We start from the raw sequence: 19,697 nt of genomic DNA on the forward strand, positions 1-19,697 counted from the left end.
GTATACCAATGCTAGAAGTATAGTAAATAAATTTGATGAATTTGAAGTGTTGGTCAAGACATCAAAGGCAGATATTGTTGGGATATTAGAGACATGGTGTCACACTGATATAAGGAATGCAGAACTGGAATTTGGGGAGTACAATGTGTACAGAAAGGATAGATAGGATAGGAAGGAAGGAGGTGTTATGCTTTTAATTAAGAAAAACATAAAATGAAAAGAAGTGCATCCAATTGATATCGATGAACAGTGCACTGTTGAGTCAGTTTGGTGTGACATAAGCACTGCGAAAGCAAAAATAAGAGTGGGAGTGTGTTATAGACCTAATGACTCGAATGAGTACAATGAACAATTGTACAGAGAAATAGAGTGGGCTAGTAAATCGGAATGTCTTATGGGGGATTTTAACTTCCCAGATATTATTATTATTATTATTAATAGCCATATGATACAAGGAAGCCTGAGGCTTATGCTGCACCAGGGAAAAAAAAAAAAGTTCCCGAGTTACCCTGAGAGAGAGAGAGTCAAGAGTAGAAGGGAATCACCAAGAAAGAGAAGAATGATGATATCCAGCTCAGGACCCTGGGTGTGCCAAGCCCATACTCACCAGATGTGAGCCCCCGGGAATTAATTGACTGGAACATGTGTGTTGGGCACTCACACACTAGTCAGACTTTTGTGGATTTATTGGATGATTGTTTTCTGCAGCAGCATGTTCGAGAGGCAACCAGAGAAAGTAATACTCTTGATCTGGTTATTAGCAGTGATCATTCATGTATTAGGAATTTGCAGATAAAAGAACCACTAGGAGGCAGTGATCACAGTGTACTGACGTGGGATTTACTTAAATATTTAATTACCATCAGGGGTAAAGGAAAGGGTTTTTGCTTCTGTAAAGGCGAGTACAGTGGTCTCCGACAGTTTTTAAATTCTGTACAGTGGGATCAAATGACGATGTTACCAACAGTAAATTCTAAGTGGGAAGCATTCAAGAAATTAATCGTGGATGCTACTAAAAGTTTTATACCAAGAAATATTGTTCAAGGTTTAAGCCTAAATGGTTGTCAAATGAACTAATGAGACTCGTAACAGAGAAGAAAAATGCATGGGATGCATATAAATTATCAAGCGACTCAGAAGCCTATGGCAGATATAAGTTAATCTGTAATCAGGTCACAAAGGAGGTTCGGCGGGCGAAGGCAGATTACGAGAAATCCTTGGCAAAAGATGCTAAGAAAAACAGCAAGGATTTCTATACTTATAAAACTCTAAAAGGAAGGGGATGAATATGATTGGTCCACTTGACATCGATGGTTCGACTGTTGATCCTGCTCAGATAGCAAACAAACTGAATGAGTATTTTGCATCTACATTCACACGTGAGGAATTATTAAGGTTTGAAAATGGCAGAAGATTATCAATTTGTAGCAGGATACTTAATGATTTTGTAATAACTGAGAGCAAAGTGGAAGAGAAACTGTTGAAGTTAAACATAAGAAAGGCACCTGGGGTGGATGGAATCTATGCAGTTATATTAAAGGAGGCGGCAAAGCAACTAAGCAAACCCTTAGCTATAATTATGAGAGCATCCTTGGACTCAGGGGAGGTTCCCACGTACTGGAGATGTGCAAATGTATCCCCAATTCACAAAGGGGAATCGAAGGGTGACACGAGTAATTACAGACCAGTTAGTTTAACTTCTGTTCCAGGTAAAATAATGGAGTCACTGGTTAAAGATGCATTGCAGGATCATCTAGACAAGACTGCAGCAGTAATTCAGACACAGCATGGGTTTGTTAAGGGAAAGTCTTGTCTGACAAATTTGATAGGATATTATGATGTGGTTACAAAGGAACTGGATGCAAAAAATAATTTTGATATCATATATTTGGATTTCAGGAAAGCTTTTGACACTGTTGCGCATGGAAGACTATTGTACAAATGTGTCCTGCCCAAGACCATTTTAGTTCTTTAGTTTTGATAAGAATGTCCTTTACTTGAGTTTGCTGCCTAATCCATGTGTTTCTCTTCTTATCTAACAGTCTGATTCCCAATATGATTCGTTCCGTTCTTCGCTGTGCAGTTCTCAGCTCCTCTTCCATTCTTTTGGTGAGTGCCCAAGTTTCACTTCCATAAGTCATGGTGGGGAGTATACATTGGTTCATTATTTTATGTTTCAGACAAACTGGGATATTGCTCTTCAGCATGTGACTATATTTCCTGAATGCTATCCATCCAAAATTTATTCTTCTCTTGACTTCCAGCCATTTATCATTATTACAGCTAATAACTTGTCCCAGATGAGTATATGACTGCACCTTTTCAATTACTGCTCCTTCAATCATTATTTCCCTTTCTGTGGCATACTTGTTCATCATTACTTTTGTTTTAGCCATATTCATCTTTAGTCCAAAATCCTTACTAACTGTGCATAACTGATTAAGATTTTCCTCTAATTCTTTGGGATCGTGGCTTATGACCACAATGTCATCTGCAAATCGTAAATGGTTTAGGTACTCTCCGTTCACATTGACTCCTTTCTGCGACCAGTCTAATCTTCTGAAAGCTTCCTCAAGGGCAGCAGTAAACAGCTTCGGAGATATTGTGTCTCCTTGTCGAACTCCTTTCTCAATTTTAAATTTGCTACTGTCTTTGTCTAGTCTAATAAAGGATGTAGCATTCTCATATATTTTCTTCAAAATCATAATATATGGAGTATCTATGCCTTGTCTTTCCTGTGCCCGAAACATTGCCTTATGCTGTATGGAGTCAAATGCCTTTTCATAATCCACAAATGCCAGGCATAATGGTGATTTATATTCATTTGCTTTCTCCATTAGCTGTGATATTACGTGAAGGTGATCCATAGTTGAGAATCCTGTCCTAAAGCCAACTTGCTCTTTCGGTTGATTCTCATCAAATATTCTTTCTAATCTGTTAGTAATGACCCTTGTGAACAACTGGTAGATACGGGATAACAAGCTAATTGGTCTATAATTTCCAATTTCTGATTTATCTCCTTTCTTATGCAGCAAAACTATGATTACATTATTCCACTGCTTGGGCATCACACCTTTTCTAATGCACTTTGTGAAGAGCCTTGCCAGTTTTTGTGTTATGTCTCTTCCTCCCAATTTTAACAACTCTACAGTAACTTCATCTTCCCCCGGGGCTTTCCAATTCTTCATTTTCTTCAATGCATGTTCTACCTCATCAGGAAGAATATCGGGTATGTCGTATGTGTTGCTACTTTTCAATCCATCTTCCCCACTGCTGGTATCATTCCCTCGCTCCTTGTATAATTCTCTATAGTAGTCTTCTGCTATTTGAATTATGCCTTCTCTGCTGTTTATAAGTACACCATCGCTATTCTTCAGTTTCAGTATCATTTGTCTTTCTATATTACTGCTCATGGCTGCTGATTTAAATCCTTTGTTTTCCCTTAATGCTTGTTCTACTTTTCTTGTGTTAAATCTTCTTATGTCCTCTCTGAGTCTCTTTCTATAATGGCTTTGCAAAACTCAGAATACTCAATTTTCTCCCTGTCAGTGTTTTTCTTGCTCTTCATTTGTCGTCTTTGGTTCATCATGACAAGTGTTTCTTGACTAATTTTTTCTTCTTTGGATTTCTGTTTTCCTATAGGTTTCTTGGGCTTTATCACTTTCAGAAAGTTGTAATATTCCTTGTCGATATCTTGGTCCTGAGCAGTCTGCAGAAGCTCAAACTTGTTCTTAAGTTCCAGTACATACTGCTTTTTCTCCTCCTCTGTTATTTCAAAGACCTTTGTATTATTTACTCGAGTCAGTTTTTTCCTTTCCTATATCTATATCAAGTGTACATCTTACCATTCTGTGATCACTTCCAACATTTATCTTATTCAGGATGGTAACATCATTCACAATATATCTTCTGTTAGTGAGGATGAAGTCGATTTCATTAGTTGTTAATCCATTTGGACTCTTCCCTGTCCACTTTCTGTTCACCCTTTTCTTGAAAAAAGTGTTCATTACTGACATTCCTTGAGATTCTGCAAATTCCACAAGTCTTTCACCTCTTTTATTTCTTTCACCAATTCCAAAATTTCCTATAGTTCCTCTTTCTGCGCTGTTTTGCCTTTTTCCAACCTTAGCATTGAAGTCCCCCATAATGATAATGTAGTGTGTTTTCTGCTCATCTAGAAGACTCATTTTCAGTGTACATTTCTTCAACCTCTTCATCATCATGGCTCGATGGTGGTGCATAAATCATTATAATCTTTAGCTTGTACCTCTTAGAAATCATGAGTATTAGTCTTGACACCCTTGGTGATGTACTTTTGAATTCCAAAATGTTGTTTTTAAAATCTTTATGGACCAGAAACCCAACTCCACCTTCACTCCTTTCACTGTTTCCATTGGTGTACAACAGATTTCCACTTGATAAACTTATAAGTGATTCATTTCTTCTTCTTGTTTCAGCCAAACCGATGATATTCCAATTCACATTTTCTAATTCCTTTTCCAGCTCTAATATCCTGTCTTCACCGATGAGTGGTCGTACGTTATAACAGGCCAAGTTCAGTTTCCGTGCATGGCAGCCTGGTCGTACCCAGAGATTCTTAGCACCCTCTGCTTCCACTCTGATCCTCTCGCTGCCGTAAGAGGGAGAGTGAAAGCTGCTGGGGACTGAGGGCCATTTGTATTGTTGTGCTCTCATTGCTGGAGGGTTTGGTCTTTTCCTCTTCACGCTGACCAGGCGTCTTGAAGAGAACCACTCTACACGTTCGTTGCCACCTAAGTGACGTAACAGGGCTTACCATCGAGAAGGTGTGCATGAGTGGATTTTAGGGAGGCAGGCCAACCGGACTTCTCCTAAATCTTCTGTAATAGAGAGATATTGGATCCATCAGTGTTTTAGGCTGAGTGTCTGATAACACACAGGATACCTGTTCCCCTCTAATCCCCAGTTCCCCTCTTGCATCACATGCCACTACTACTACTACTACTACTACTACTACTACTGTGTTATATCTTGCAAAAAGAATTCTTCTGCTCCCGTGCTTATCTTTGGTGACACTCGAATTTCTGGGCAAAATGATATATCTCTTTTGGGGATTACCCTGACTTCTAATCTCTCTTGGCACAAGCACATTACAAATATTTCTTCTTCTGCATCTAAAAAACTTGGTTTTCTCTTTCACTCTCGCCGTTTTCTTCCAAACAGCTGTTCGCTCTCTACAAATCGCAAATCCGCCCTACCGTGGAATATTGTTCCCCTATCTGGTGCGGTGCTAGTGAGGATGAAATTGACTTCATCCTCACTAACAGAAGATATATCATGAATTATGTTACCATCCTGAACAAGGTAAATGTTGGAAGTGATCACAGAATGGTAAGATGCACATTTGATATAGACGTAAAAAAAGAAAGGAAAAAAATGACTCGAGTAAATAATACAAAGGTCTTTGAGATAATAGAAGAGGAGAAAAAGCAATATGTACTGGAACTTAAAAACAAATTTGAGCTTCTGCAGACTGTTCAGGACCAAGATATCGACAATGAATATTACAACTGTCGGAAAGTGATAAAGAGCCCAAGAAACCTAAAGGTAAAAAGAAATCCAAAGAAGAAAAAAATTAGTCAGGTAACACTTGTCATGATGAACTGAAGATGACAAATGAAGAGCAAGATAAACACTTACAAGGATAAAATTGAGTATACTGATTTATGCAAAGCCATTAGAAAGAGACTCAGAGAGTACATAAGAAGATTTAACATAAGAAAATTAGAACAAGCATTAAGGGAAAGCAAAGGAATTAAATCAGCAGCCATGAGCAGGAATATTGAAAGGCAAATTATACTGAAACTGAAGAATAGAGACGGTGTACTTGTAAATAGCAGAGAAGACATAATTCAAATATCAGAAGTCTACAGTAGAGAATTATACAAGGAGCAAGGAAATGATCCAGCAGCGGGAAATATGGATCACAAATTAGTAACACATACGACATACCCGATATCCTTCCTGATCGGGTAGGACATGCGTTGAAGAAAATGAAAAATCAGAAAGCCCCGTGGAAGACAAAGTTACTGTAGAGTTGTTAAAATTTGGTGGAAGAGACATTACACAGAAACTAGCAAGATTCTTCACAAAATGCATTAGAAAAGGTGTGATGCATAAGAAATAGGTTTGCTGCATAAGAAAAAGAGATAAATCAGAAATTTGAAATTATAGACCAATTAGCTTGTTATCCCAAATCTACAAGTTGTTCACAAGGGTCATTACTAACAGATTAGAAAGAATACTTGATGAGGATCAACCGAAAGAGCAAGCTGGCTTTAGGACAGGATTCTCAACTATGGATCACCTTCATGTAATATCACAGCTAATGGAGAAATCAAATGAATATAAAACACCATTATGCTTGGCATAATGGTGTGGATTATGAAAAGGCATTTGACTCCATACAGCATAAGGCAATGTTTCAGGCACTGGAAAGACAAGGCATAGATATCCCATATATTATGATATTTGAGAAAAATATATGAGAACGCTACCTCCTTTATTAGACTAGACAAAGACAGTAGCAAATTTAAAATTGAGATAGGAGTTCGACAAGGAGACACAATATCTGCAAAGTTGTTTACTGCTGCCCTTGAGGAAGCTTTCAGCAGATTAGACTGGTCGCAGAAAGGAGTCAATGTGAATGGAGAACGCTACCTCCTTTATTAGACTAGACAAAGACAGTAGCAAATTTAAAATTGAGATAGGAGTTCGACAAGGAGACACAATATCTGCAAAGTTGTTTACTGCTGCCCTTGAGGAAGCTTTCAGCAGATTAGACTGGTCGCAGAAAGGAGTCAATGTGAATGGAGAGTACCTAAACAATTTACAATTTGCAGATGACATTGTGATCATAAGCCATGGTCTCAAAGAATTAGAGGAAAATCTTAATCAATTATGCAGAGTTAATAAGAATTTCAAACTAAAGATGAATATGACTAAAACAAAAGTAACGATGAATATGTATGCCACAAAAAGGGATATAATTATTAAATGAGCAGTAATTGAAAAGGTGAATTCACATAGTTATCTGGGGCAAGTCATTAGCTGTAATAATGATAAATGGCTGAAAGTCAAGAGAAGAATAAATTTTGGATGGATAGCATTAAAGAAATATAATCACATACTGAGGAGCAATATTCCAATTTGTCTGAAACATAAAATAATGAACCAATGTATACTGCCCACCATGATTTACGGAAGTGAAACTTGGGCACTCACCAAAAGAATGGAAGAGAAACTGAGAACCACACAGCGAAGAATGGAACAAATTATATTAGGAATCAGACTGTTAGATAAGAAGAGAAACATGTGAATTAGGCAGCAAACACAAATAAAGAAAATTCTTATCAAAATTAAAGAAATAAAATGATCTTGTGCAAGACAGATAGTTCGAAGACATGAAGACAGATGGACTAAGAAAACAGAATGGTACCCAAGAGGAGCTAGAAGGTAACCTGAAAGACAACGACGGATATGGACAGATGAAATTCATGGGTTAGTGGGTAGTAAATGGATGGCCATTGCACAAAACAGAAGGAACTGGAAAGTTGCTGGAGAGGCCTTCATCCTGGAGTTGATTGAAAATGACTGACGGTGATGACAACTTGGATTTCAGGAAAGCTTTTGATACTTTGATGAACGTTTGGCAGGGTTGTTAACAACAGTAAAGACAGTATGCTACTTCAACAGGAACTATGTAAGTTGGGGAAATCGGTTGAGAAGTGGCAACTGAAGTTTAACATTCACAAATTCAAAATACTACATATGGGTAGCAGTAACCCAAGAGAAACGTACCAACTGTGTGGTACTACACTCAAGGAAGTGAAGAATGAAAAAGACCTGCGGGTAATTGTGCAGTCAGATATGAAGTTCTCTGGGAAGTGCTGATGGGCTGCCAGAACAGATCATGGAGTCTTGTCATTGATATATAGGAATTACGCTAGCAGGGACAAGGTGATTATCCTGTTGTACAAGGCAGTGGTTAGGCCACATCTTGAGTATTCTGTGCAGATCTGGAGGCCTCATTTTTGAAGGATGTAGACATGCTAGAACCATGCTGTTACCAAGAAAGTCTTAAGTTCTGCAAAGTGACCTGATTAAGGTGTATAAGGCCTTGAACGGATTGAGCAAGCTTAATACAGATGGGGTTCGTAATCTTGCTCAGATTACGAACCTCGGGGTGCATAGAGTCAAAATAAGGAAAGTCAGTTGTAGGATAGATGTGCAGAAATTTGCCTTTAGTCAACAGATAGTCGATTTATGGAACAGACTTCTATCTTTTATTATTATTAGCCATATCGTACAAGGAAGCCTGAGGTTTATGCTGCACCAGCCAAAAAAAAAAATTTCTGAGTTATCCTGAGAGAGAAAGAAAGGCAGAAGGGAATTACCAAGAACGAGAAGAATGATGATATCCAACTCAGAACCTTGGGTGTGCTATGTCCATACTCATCAGATGAAAGTCCCTGCTGTTATGGAAGTTGATGGCTTAAATAAATTTAATGATGAGCGTAGTCAGTGATTTGGAATGAAATGGTGGGTATTTAAATGGGAGAGGGTTTTTTTGGCTGATGCTGCATAAGCTTGTTTTCTTGCATCATATCCCTCAGCTAATGCTAATATACATTTTAAAGGGGCGCCTCCGTAGGTGGGAAGGAGCAGCAGAGCGTAGCACACGCTTCTTGATTAGACCGGGATTCGAGCCCATCACCACCAAATACGGAGAATGCGGAAAGGTCAGGGAATGACCACCGCATATCCTGGAGCAATATGGCCTTAGTTGCTAATGCTCCTATAAACCAAAAAAGAACAACATTTTAAAGCATTTGGTTGAATTTTGCTTCTGTACCATTCAGTTCCCATCTACAAATTATCTCTATGTAAATTGGTCAGCGCTCGCTCTCTCTCTCTCTCTCTCTCTCTCTCTCTCTCTCTCTCTCTCCTCTCTCTCTCTCTCTCTCTCTCTCTCTCTCTCGTACGCGAGATTATGTGATTATGTATTTCCTTTCTCTTGGCCATTTGTTAAATACAGTCACTCTAGGCCATCCTTTGGTGACAAAATTACACTTTGAATTATGTATTATAAGAACTTTATATTAAATTGACTAATTGCTATGGAAACAGTTGTTTTTATTTTTCAAATTAATCTACATGTCAGCTATGCAGCCAGATATATCATTACAAACATTTTACTGGAAAATTGTTTACATATCCCAAACTATGTATTTGTAGCATATTGTGGTTCAAATATGCAAATGCATAGGATGTTTTTCTGAGATAATTTTTCTAATCATTTGGCCATAGCTAGTCTTCGAAAGGAACTAATGAATATTTTATATTAACTGATATTGTGTTAAGGAAGCTTTACTGAAGGTGGTATTTACTGCTTGAATGAATGATTGCATTTTTATTGTTTTGTTTTAGTCCTATTGCAAATGAATATTCTTTAATTAAAAACATTTAGTGACTGCTTTCACAAGAACATGGATCTAAACAAAAGCTAACTTAATTGATAAAATTGAGAAATTACCTGGCTATTTGTTCATAATAATGTTATTTTAAAGGGCAGGATTATTGACATGATCAAGGCAAAAGCTACCAATTTACAGCGAGTAACATTCCTTGTGTTGGATGAAGCAGATAGAATGTTTGATATGGGATTTGGTAAGCTCTTTTAAGTTTAGGTATTCATATACATATAATTTTGCATAGTCAATAGTCATTTATAAGTTATCTTATGCATATCGTCAGTTATATTATACGTACTGTTATTTGTCAGGAAAGATAAGCAGCTGTGAGATGTCACTGTGCACCATAATTAAAATAAACATAAAAAAACCCATAGTTTTAATACAATTGTGCCTTAAGTTATATGATTAACATGTTCTTGGAACTCATTTTCCTTTAGAAAATAATATAATTTGTCTAAGTTATTTTCTAGATCAAGTTGGTTTTTTTTCCATGTGTGGGAGGAGGGGAAGTCAACTTGATCCAGAAAATATATCCTCATATTAATGGTTCATGAGTATTTTAAATTACAATATGGTTATAATAATGAACAAAATCACTTAATATGTGATGGATTATACATAATAACATTTGAACTACTCCTAGCAAGAGTGGCTAGAATGTGGAGTGTTTTAAATTTCATGAACAGTGTAAAGGATGCAAGACAAATCAATAAATAGAAAATGAATGACACTGCATTATGTGCATTCCACTGTGTAAAGCTTGAGATACCTGAACATAGACAAACAAGAACTCCTCTATGGATACTTGGCCAATCAATGAATACATAACAGAGTTGCAGTATATGTAGGCGCCTCTGTAGCCAGGTGGGAAGGAGCAGCAGTGCGTAGCACACGCTTCTTGATTAGACCGGGGTTCGAGCCCGTCACCACCAAATACGAGGATGCAGAAAGGTCAGAGAATGACCACAGCATATCTCAGAGCAATATGGCCTTAGTTGCTAATGATCCTAAAAAAAAACCAAATAACAAATAACAGCAGTATATGTATTCCATGATTCTGAAACTCGAGATGCTTGAACTATAAGCAGACATGAGCCCTTTGATGGGCACTTGGCCACTTAATAATTGTGTGAACTACAGTTCTAAAAATGCTTTTAACAAATATTTCAAACATTTGTTAAAACAATTACATATTCTCTTTAACTTGAAATGTGATGTAATTTAAAATGTTCTCAAGAATAGATTTTGTGTTTATGTGAAAGCAGATATCTCAAATTGATGAAATGTAATTATCTGTAATTGTTTGTTTTTAGCATGAATTTTTATTTTTTTTTTTTATTTAGTTTATATTGCTTACAACTTTGGACTAGAAAGACTTCAGCTCTACACAAAAACATTTGAACTATTCCTTGAATTTGAATACAGGTTGTTCGATCATTTAAGAGAAACTTGGTTATAAATTTTGTAATCAGTACATTTGAACTATTCAGATGACAAAATTCAATTGAACTTTCTCCCCAGTCATTTCTAGTGCTAAGACCAAACCTACCCCATTCCGAACTAGAAGAAACTGTCTTCCCTATTTTTGCATTTAAATCACCCATGAGTATCAAAACGTCCTTTTTTGGGACCAGATCAAGAGTTGCTTGGAGATTTTCACAATAAACATCCATATTTGTTGTTCAACCTCACTGTTGAACAAAAGCCGAGAATTAGGGTTGAATTTGAAAGTGTCTGCAATTCTGCATAGACACGATAGGAGGGAGTATATGATGAGAGCCTTGTCGATCAATTCGGCCCTGGAAAGATTGTACAAGGCTCAAGGGGTAGAATTGTTTTCAGCCTGGACTGTACTTGTTAACAGGAGAGATTGCTTCTACAGGGATGGGATACACTTAAATAGAAAGGGTGCAAGAATATTTGCTGATGCTATTGAGGCAGTGTTAAGTGGGTCGGAAAACTGCTAGCTTGGGGGGGGGGAGACAAAGACCAATAGATTGACAGTAGCCACTGGCAGAGGTGAAAGAGATTCTTGCACTGCTTCTATTAGAATGAGCAGAAGCCTGAAAAACAAGATGCATGGTATTTCAGAGACTGCTGGGAGCCATTGCGGTACAAGTAAACACATGGGTTGTGTTAGGGTAGCTAAGAATAGAAACAGGTGCAGGTATACTTCCGTGTACACCGATGCTAGGAGTTTAGTAAATAAATTTGATGAATTTGAGGTATTGCTAAAAACATCAAAGGCAGATATTGTTGGGATATCAGAGACGTGGTGTCACACAGATATAAGGGATGCAGAACTGCAATTTGGGGAGTACAACGTCTACAGAAAGGATAGACAGGATAGGAAGGGGGGAGGGGTTATGCTATTAGTTAAGAAACACATAAAAACCAAGGAAGTGAAGCCAGTCGACATCGCTGGACAGTGCAGTGTTGAGTCAGTATGGTGTGACATAAGCATTGGGAGATCAAAATTGAGAGTAGGAGTGTGCTATAGGCCTACTGACTCTGATGAGTATAATAAGGAACTGTACAGGGAAATAGAGTGGGCCAGTAAATCAGAGAGTCTTATAATGGGAGATTTTAATTTCCCAGATATTGACTGGAATTTGGGGGCTGGTTACTCACACACTAGCAGGGCTTTTGTGGATTTATTGGATGATTGTTTTCTACATCAGCATGTTCGGGAGGCAACTAGAGGGAGTAATACTCTTGATTTGATTATCAGCAGTGATTCTTCATGCATTAAGAATCTGCAGATAAACGAATAGGTGGCAGTGATCACAGTGTGCTGAAGTGGGATTTACTCAAAGAGGTAACTACCATTAGGGGTAAAGCGAAGGGTTATTGCTTCCGTAAAGGCGACTACGATGGACTGAGACAGTATTTAAATTCTATACAGTGGGACCAACTGATGATGTTACCAACAGCAAATTCAAAATGGGAAGCATTCAAAGAACTTATCTTGGAAGCTACTAGGCTTTACATACCAACTAAGAAATATTGTTCAAGGTTTAGGCCTAAGTGGATGTCAGATGAACTAATGAGACATATGGCAGAGAAGAAAAATGCATGGGATACTTACAAATTAACACATGACACAGAAGCCTATGATAGATACAAATTGATATGCAACCAGGTTACAAAGGAGGATAGGCAGGCGAAGGCAGATTACGAGAAATCCTTGGCAAGGGATGCAAAGAAAAACAGCAAAGAGTTCTTTACTTATGTAAACTCTAGAAGGAAGGGGATGAATCAGATTGGTCCACTTGATATTGATGGGTCAACTGTTGATGATCCTGCTCAGGTAGCTAACAAACTAAATGAATATTTTGCATCGACATTCACACATGAGGAGTTATTCAGCAAGGGGAATGCCAGAGGTGTATTCAACTCTAGCAGTAAGCTACAGAATCTTGAAATAACTGGGAGTAAAGTGGAGGAGAAACTGTTGAAGATAAACACAAGAAAGGCACCCGGGGTGGATGGGATCTATCCAGTTATATTAAAGGAGGCAGCAAAGGAGGTAAGCAAACCCTTAGCCATAATTATGAGAGCTTCCTTGGACTCAGGGGAGGTACCCATAGACTGGAAATGTGCAAATGTGACCCCAATTCACAAAGGAGGAGCAAAGGCTGACACAAGTAATTATAGACCTGTGAGCTTAACTTCTGTTCCCGGAAAATTAATGGAGGCACTGGTTAAAGAAGCACTGCAGGATCATTTAGACAAGACTTCAGTTATAGCTCAGACACAGCATGGTTTTGTTAAGGGGAAGTCTTGCCTGACCAACTTGATTGGATACTATGATACAGTCACAAAAGAACTGGATGCAGGGAATAACTTTGATATTATATACTTGGATCTTAGAAAGGCTTTTGATACTGTTGCACATGGAAGACTGCTGCACAAATTGGAGCAGTGTGGCATTGGAGGCAAATTGCTGCTATGGATAAAGGGGTGGTTGAGGGGGAGAAGACAGAGAGTGGTAATCAATGGACACTGCTCATCGTGAACTAATGTTATTAGTGGAGTCCCTCAGGGCTCAGTGTTGTGTCCATTATTGTTTTCTGTATTTATAAATGATATTGATGATGGTATATCAAGCTTAATGTCCACGTTTGCAGATGATACAAAGGTCGGCAGGGTTGTCAAGGACACTACTGACACTATGCTGCTGCAACAGGATCTGGAAAGGTTGAGCAGATGGGCTGAGAGGTGGCAAATGAAGTTTAACATTGACAAATGTAAAGTACTGCACATGGGAAACAGCAACCCCAGAGCAACGTATCAACTCTGTGGTACTACACTGACAGTGGTAGAGAATGAAAGGGACTTAGGGGTGATTGTGCAGGCAGATATGAAGTTCTCTGACAGTGCAGACGGGCTGCAAGAGTAGCTCATGGAGTATTGTCAATGATATACAGGAATTTTTCCAGCAGGGATTAGGAGGTGATTATTCCCTTGTATAAGGCAATGGTCAGGCCACACCTAGAGTACTGTATACAGGTCTGGAGGCCTCATTTCAAGAAGGATGTAGAGCTGCTGGAACGAGTACAGAGAAGGGCAACAAGATTAGTGAATGGAACAAAGGGGTGCTCTTACGAAGAAAGGCTTAAGTTTTGCAAATTACAGTGTCTGGAGACTAGGCACCAGCGAGGTGATCTGATAGAGGTGTATAAAGCCTTGAATGGTTTAAGCATGCTCAATGCTGATGGGATTCTTCCTCTAGCTCAGAAAATTCACCTGAGAGGGCATAAATTCAAATTGAGGAAAGACAGATGTAGGATAGACGTGAGGAAATTTGCCTTTAGCCAGCAGGTGGTTGGTTGGTGGAACAGACTGCCATCCCTTGTGGTGGAGGTTGATAGCCTAAATAAGTTTAAGGCTCAGCTGGACAGGTATTTTGAACGAACAGAGGGGTGAAGTGGAAGTGGGGTTTTTTTTTTTTTTTTTGGCTGATGCTGCATAAGCTTGCTTTCTTGCATCAAATGCCTCTACTAATGCTAATATTTTCATCTGTCGGTGTTGATGTCAGTGCATATTAGCATTAGCTTTAGTGGAGACATTTGATTCAAGAAAGCAAGCTTATGCAGCATCAGCCAAAAAAAAAAATAAATAAATAACCACTTCCAATTCGCCCCTCTGTTCGTTCAAAATACCTGTCCAGCTGAGCCTTAAACTTATTTAGGCTATCAACTTCCACGACAAGGGATGGAAGTCTGTTCCACCAACCAACTGGCTAAAGGCAAATTTCCTCACGTCTATCCTACATCTGTCTTTCCTCAATTTGAATTTATGCCCTCTCAGGTGATTATTCTGAGCAAGAGGAAGAATCCCATCAGCATTGAGCATGCTCAAACCATTTAAGGGGTTTATACACCTCTATCAGATCACCTTGCTGGTGCCTCCTCTCCAGACACTGTAATTTGCAAAACTTAAGACTTTCTTCGTAAGAGCACCCCTTTGTTCCATTCACTAATCTTGTTGCCCTTCTCTGTACTCGTTCCAGCATCTCTACATACTTCTTGAAATGAGGCCTCCAGACCTGTATACAGTACTCTAGGTATGGCCTGACCATTGCCTTATACAAGGGAATAACACCTCCTTATCCCTGCTAGAAAAATTCCTATATATCATTGACAATACACCATGAGCTACTCTTGCAGCCCGTCTGCATTGCTCAGAGAACTTAATATCTGCCTGCACAACCACCCCCAGGTCCCTTTCATTCTCTACCACTGTCAGCGTAGTACCACAGAGTTGATACATTGCTCTGGGGTTGCTGTTTCCCATATGTAGTACTTTACATTTGTCAATGTTAAACTTCATTTGGCACCTCTCAGCCCATCTGCTCAACCTTTCCAGATCCTGTTGCAGTAGCATAGTGTCAGTAGTGTCCTTAACAACGTTGCCAAACTTCGTATCGTCTGCACACTTGGACATTAAGCGTGATATACCATCATCAATATCATTTATAAATACAGAAAACAATAATGGACCCAATACTGAACCCTGAGGGACTCCACTAATAACATTAGTCCACGATGAGCAGTGTCCATTGATTACCACTGTCTGTCTTCTCCCCCCCTCAACCACACCTTTATCCATAGCAGCAATTTGTCTCCAATGCCACACTGCTCCAATTTGTGCAGCAGTCTTCCATGTGCAACAGTATCAAAAGCCTTTCTAAGATCGAAGTATATAATATCAAAGTTATTTCCTGCATCCAGTTCTTTTGTGACTGCATCACAGTATCCAATCAAATTGGTCAGGCAAGACTTCCCCTTAAGAAAACCATGCTGTGTCCTGCAGTGCTTCTTTAACCAGTGCCTCCATTAATTTTCGGGATCAGAAGTTAAACTAACAGGTCTATAATTACTTGTGTCGCCCTTTGATCCTCCTTTGTGAATTGGGGTCACATTTGCACATCTCCAGTCCATGGGTACTTCCCCTGAGTTCAAGGAAACTCTCATAATTATGGCTAAGGGTTTGCTTACTTCCTTTGCTGCCTCCTTTAATATTACTGGATAGATCCCATCCACCCCAGGCGCCTTTCTTGTGTTTATCTTCAACACTTTCTCCTCCACTTTACTCTCAGTTATTACAAGATTCTCGAGCTTACTGCCAGAGTTGACTCTGGCATTCCCCTCACTGAATAACTCCTCATGTGTGAATGTTGATGCAAAATATTCATTTAGTTTGTTAGCTACCTGAGCAAGATCATCAACAGTTGACCCATCGATATCAAGTGGACCAATCTGATTCATCGCCTTCCTTCTAGAGTTTACATAAGTAAAGAATTCTTTGCTGTTTTTCTTTGCATCCCTTGCCAAAGATTTCTCGTAATCTGCCTTCGCCTGCCTAACCTCCTTTGTAACTTGGTTACAGATCAACTTGTATCTATCATAGGCTTCTGTGTCACGTGTTAATTTGTAAGTATCCCATGCATTTTTCTTCTCTGCCATATGTCTCATTAGTTCATCTGACATCCACTTAGGCCTAAACCTTGAACAATATTTCTTAGTTCGTATGTAAAGCCTAGTAGCTTCCAAGATAAGTTCTTTGAATGCTTCCCATTTTGAATTTGCTGTTGGTATCATCATCAGTTGGTCCCACTGTATAGAATTTAAATACTGTCTCAGTCCATCGTACTCGCCTTTACGAAAGCAATAACCCTTCCCTTTACCCCTAATGGTAGTTACCTCTTTGAGAAAATCCCACTTCAGCACACTGTGATCACTGCCACCTAGTGGTTGATTTACCTGCAAATTCTTAATGCATGAAGAATCACTACTGATAATCAAATCAAGAGTATTACTCCCTCTAGTTGCCTCCCGAACATGCTGATGTAGAAAACAATCATCCAATAAATCTACAAAAGCCTTGCTAGTGTGTGAGTGTCTAGCCCCCAAATTCCAGTTAATATCTGGGAAATTAAAATCCCCCATTATAAGACTCTCTGATTTACTGGCCCACTCTATTTCCCTGTACAGTTTCTTATTATACTCATCAGAGTCATTAGGCCTATAGCACACTCCTACTCTCAATTTTGATCTCCCAGTGCTTATGTCACACCAAACTGACTCGACACTGCACTGTCCAGCGATGTCGACTGGCTTCACTTCCTTGGATTTTATGTATTTCTTAACTAAAAGCATAACCCCCTCCTCCCTTCCTATCCTGGCTATCCTTTCTGTAGACATTGTACTCCCCAAATTCCAGTTCTGCATTCCTTATATCTGTGTGACACCATGTCTCTGAAATTCCCACAACATCTACCTTTAAATGATTCCTAGCAGTCTCTGAAATATCCTGCATCTTATTTTCCAGGCTGCGTCCCATTCCAATAGAAGCAGTGCAAGAATCACTTTCACCTCTGCCAGTGGCTACTGTTAATCTATTAGTCCTTGTATCCCCCCAATATAGCAGTTTTCCGACCCACCTAACACTGCCTCGATAGCATCAGCAAACATTCTTGCAACATTTCTATTTAAGTGTATCCCATCCCTGTAGAACAGTCTCTCCTGTTAACAAGTACAGACCAGGCTGAAAAACAATTCTACCTCTTGAGCTTTGCACAATCTTTCCAGGGCCGAATTGATCGACAGGGCTCTCGTCATATACTCCCTCCTATCTTGTCTGGGCAGCATTGCAGACACTTCCAAATTCAACCTTAATTCATGGCTTTTTTTTTTTTTCAACAGTGACCTGTACTTGGTAAGTAATTCTGCTGGTCTCCTACTCTTAATATCATTAGTGCTAACGTGTACAACTATATCACCTTTTGTTCCTTTAAAAGATGATATCCCCTCTACATCATCAACCTTTGCCCCTGGCAGATATATCCTGGTCCTGGTGGTCCAATATACAATTAAAACTGTGAGATTTACTGGTTGGCTCTGAAGTCTAACTGTCATCATTCTACTATTAATGCCAACCGGGATAGCCGGGTGGGTAAAGTGCCTGCCTGGCAACCCAAAGGTCGCGGGTTCGAATCCCGCTTCGGGCTTGGATCAAAGTATTGCAAAAACCTTGGGAGGTGCATTATGGCCACAGAAGCCGATGCGCTAACAACTAAAAAAAAAAATAAAAAAAATCTACTATTAATAGGATTGTATCCAAGAAGAGACCTTCAACATTCCTTATTCAAAATGACTGTGACACCATGTTCTTTTAGTTGGTCACTTCCAGAAAAAGCAAGCAAACCCATTTCCAGTTTTGAAATGACTTTGTCCTGTCCGCGTGACTTCAGTTGCTCCTAAAATATCAATTTTTTACCTGTCCATTTCATTAATGACCACGTCCATCTTGCCTTCTTTTAAACTTTTTACATTCCATGTGGTCACGTTGTTCCTCTTCTTTCTTAAATTTAATTTTGCAGGGCACACAATGGCATTCAGGATCTGGTTAACGGCAGTTTTTGGAGTTGTTTTTGTTATGCTCTCTGCAGCATCAGATAATGTGGTGGCATGCCATTGCCAACCACATGGATCATAAAACAAGGAGTCAGATTTATTACATCCTTATTCAGCAAAGGTGACATTCCAGTGTAATCACAGCAAAGATACTTCCTGGAGCATTGTGGCAGTGATCATCAGCTACTCCACATCGTTCTCAAACTGCAGCTGAAAAAAATCATCAATACAGTTTTCCGTAGATGATTGGATGTAGAAAATATTCCAAATGATAATATACTTGAAAAAAGCAATTGTTTTCAAGCTCTATTAGAACTAGCTGATGTTATGATGCCTGAGGAAATGTGAGAAAATACAAAAAGCATTATTAAGGTTGTTGTTGTTGTTATTTGGTTTTTAGGAGCATTAGCAACTAAGACCATATTGCTCCGGGAATATGCGGTGGTCATTCCCTGACCTTCCCGCATCCTCTGTATTTGGTAGTGACGGGCTCGAACTCCGGTCTAATCAAGAAGCGTGTGCTACGCACTGCTGCTCCTTCCCACCTGGCTGCGGAGACGCCCAGCAATCAGCAAATAGATACATTAGAGAAAGGTCAAAGATCAGGAAGCATGGATTACAGAGGCCACTTTTAAACTTATTGAACAGAGAAGAACTGCAAAAGATCAGGGTATATATGGAAACAAAGAGTATAAGGAACTGAGCAAAGTCATCAAGCACTGTTTAAGCCAAGATATCGAAGAAGTTGATGAATTTGATTACTTAGGATCAAGAATAAATAAAAATGGTGACTGCTCAAATGATGTAAAGAGACAACAAGCAATTGCTAAAACATCGGTCACTGATCTGACAGAATTATAGAGAGATCAAGATCTGCTCTAAAGACAAAACTGAGAATCATTGGTTCTTTAATTTTTCCAGTTGCCACCTATGGATGTGAAGGATGGAACCTGAAAAGAGTTGACAGGAAGAAAATTGAGGCATTTGAAATGTGGTGTTACAGGAGAATACTGCATATAATACTGCTGTTGGCTACCATGCAGTGTTCAAAGTCACTTAAATCTTTCATCTTTCCCATTCTTGCATTGAATTGCACATATCCCAGTGTTCTCTATGTATCTGAAATGCCTCTTTGGGTAAAACTGTTTTACTGGGTTGTTATTTGATTGTCTATAGACTTTCTGTTACCCCGCACACTTTCAGCTTCCATTGGCCTCTCAGATTTGTTTCTGATCACAGATTTACCTTTGGCCAAATGTTA

The 19,697-nt window shown here is 39.0% G+C and overlaps 1 protein-coding gene across 2 annotated transcripts in view; it reads left to right on the forward strand.

The window, feature by feature from the left end:
• The window catches only part of LOC150090512 (ATP-dependent RNA helicase DDX42), a 369,985-nt gene that overhangs the window by 190,749 nt on the left and 159,539 nt on the right, over positions 1-19,697 (forward strand). For both annotated transcript variants that reach the window (XM_090371284.1, XM_090371279.1), the window contains exon 10: positions 9,609-9,708. In XM_090371284.1, coding sequence (XP_090227410.1) covers positions 9,609-9,708 — 100 coding nt within the window. The remainder of the gene's footprint in view (positions 1-9,608; positions 9,709-19,697) is intronic.

Source organism: Mastigoproctus giganteus, chromosome 1, assembly GCF_048544385.1.
Source record: "Mastigoproctus giganteus isolate SK-2022 chromosome 1, ASM4854438v1, whole genome shotgun sequence".
NCBI lineage: Eukaryota > Metazoa > Arthropoda > Arachnida > Uropygi > Thelyphonidae > Mastigoproctus > Mastigoproctus giganteus.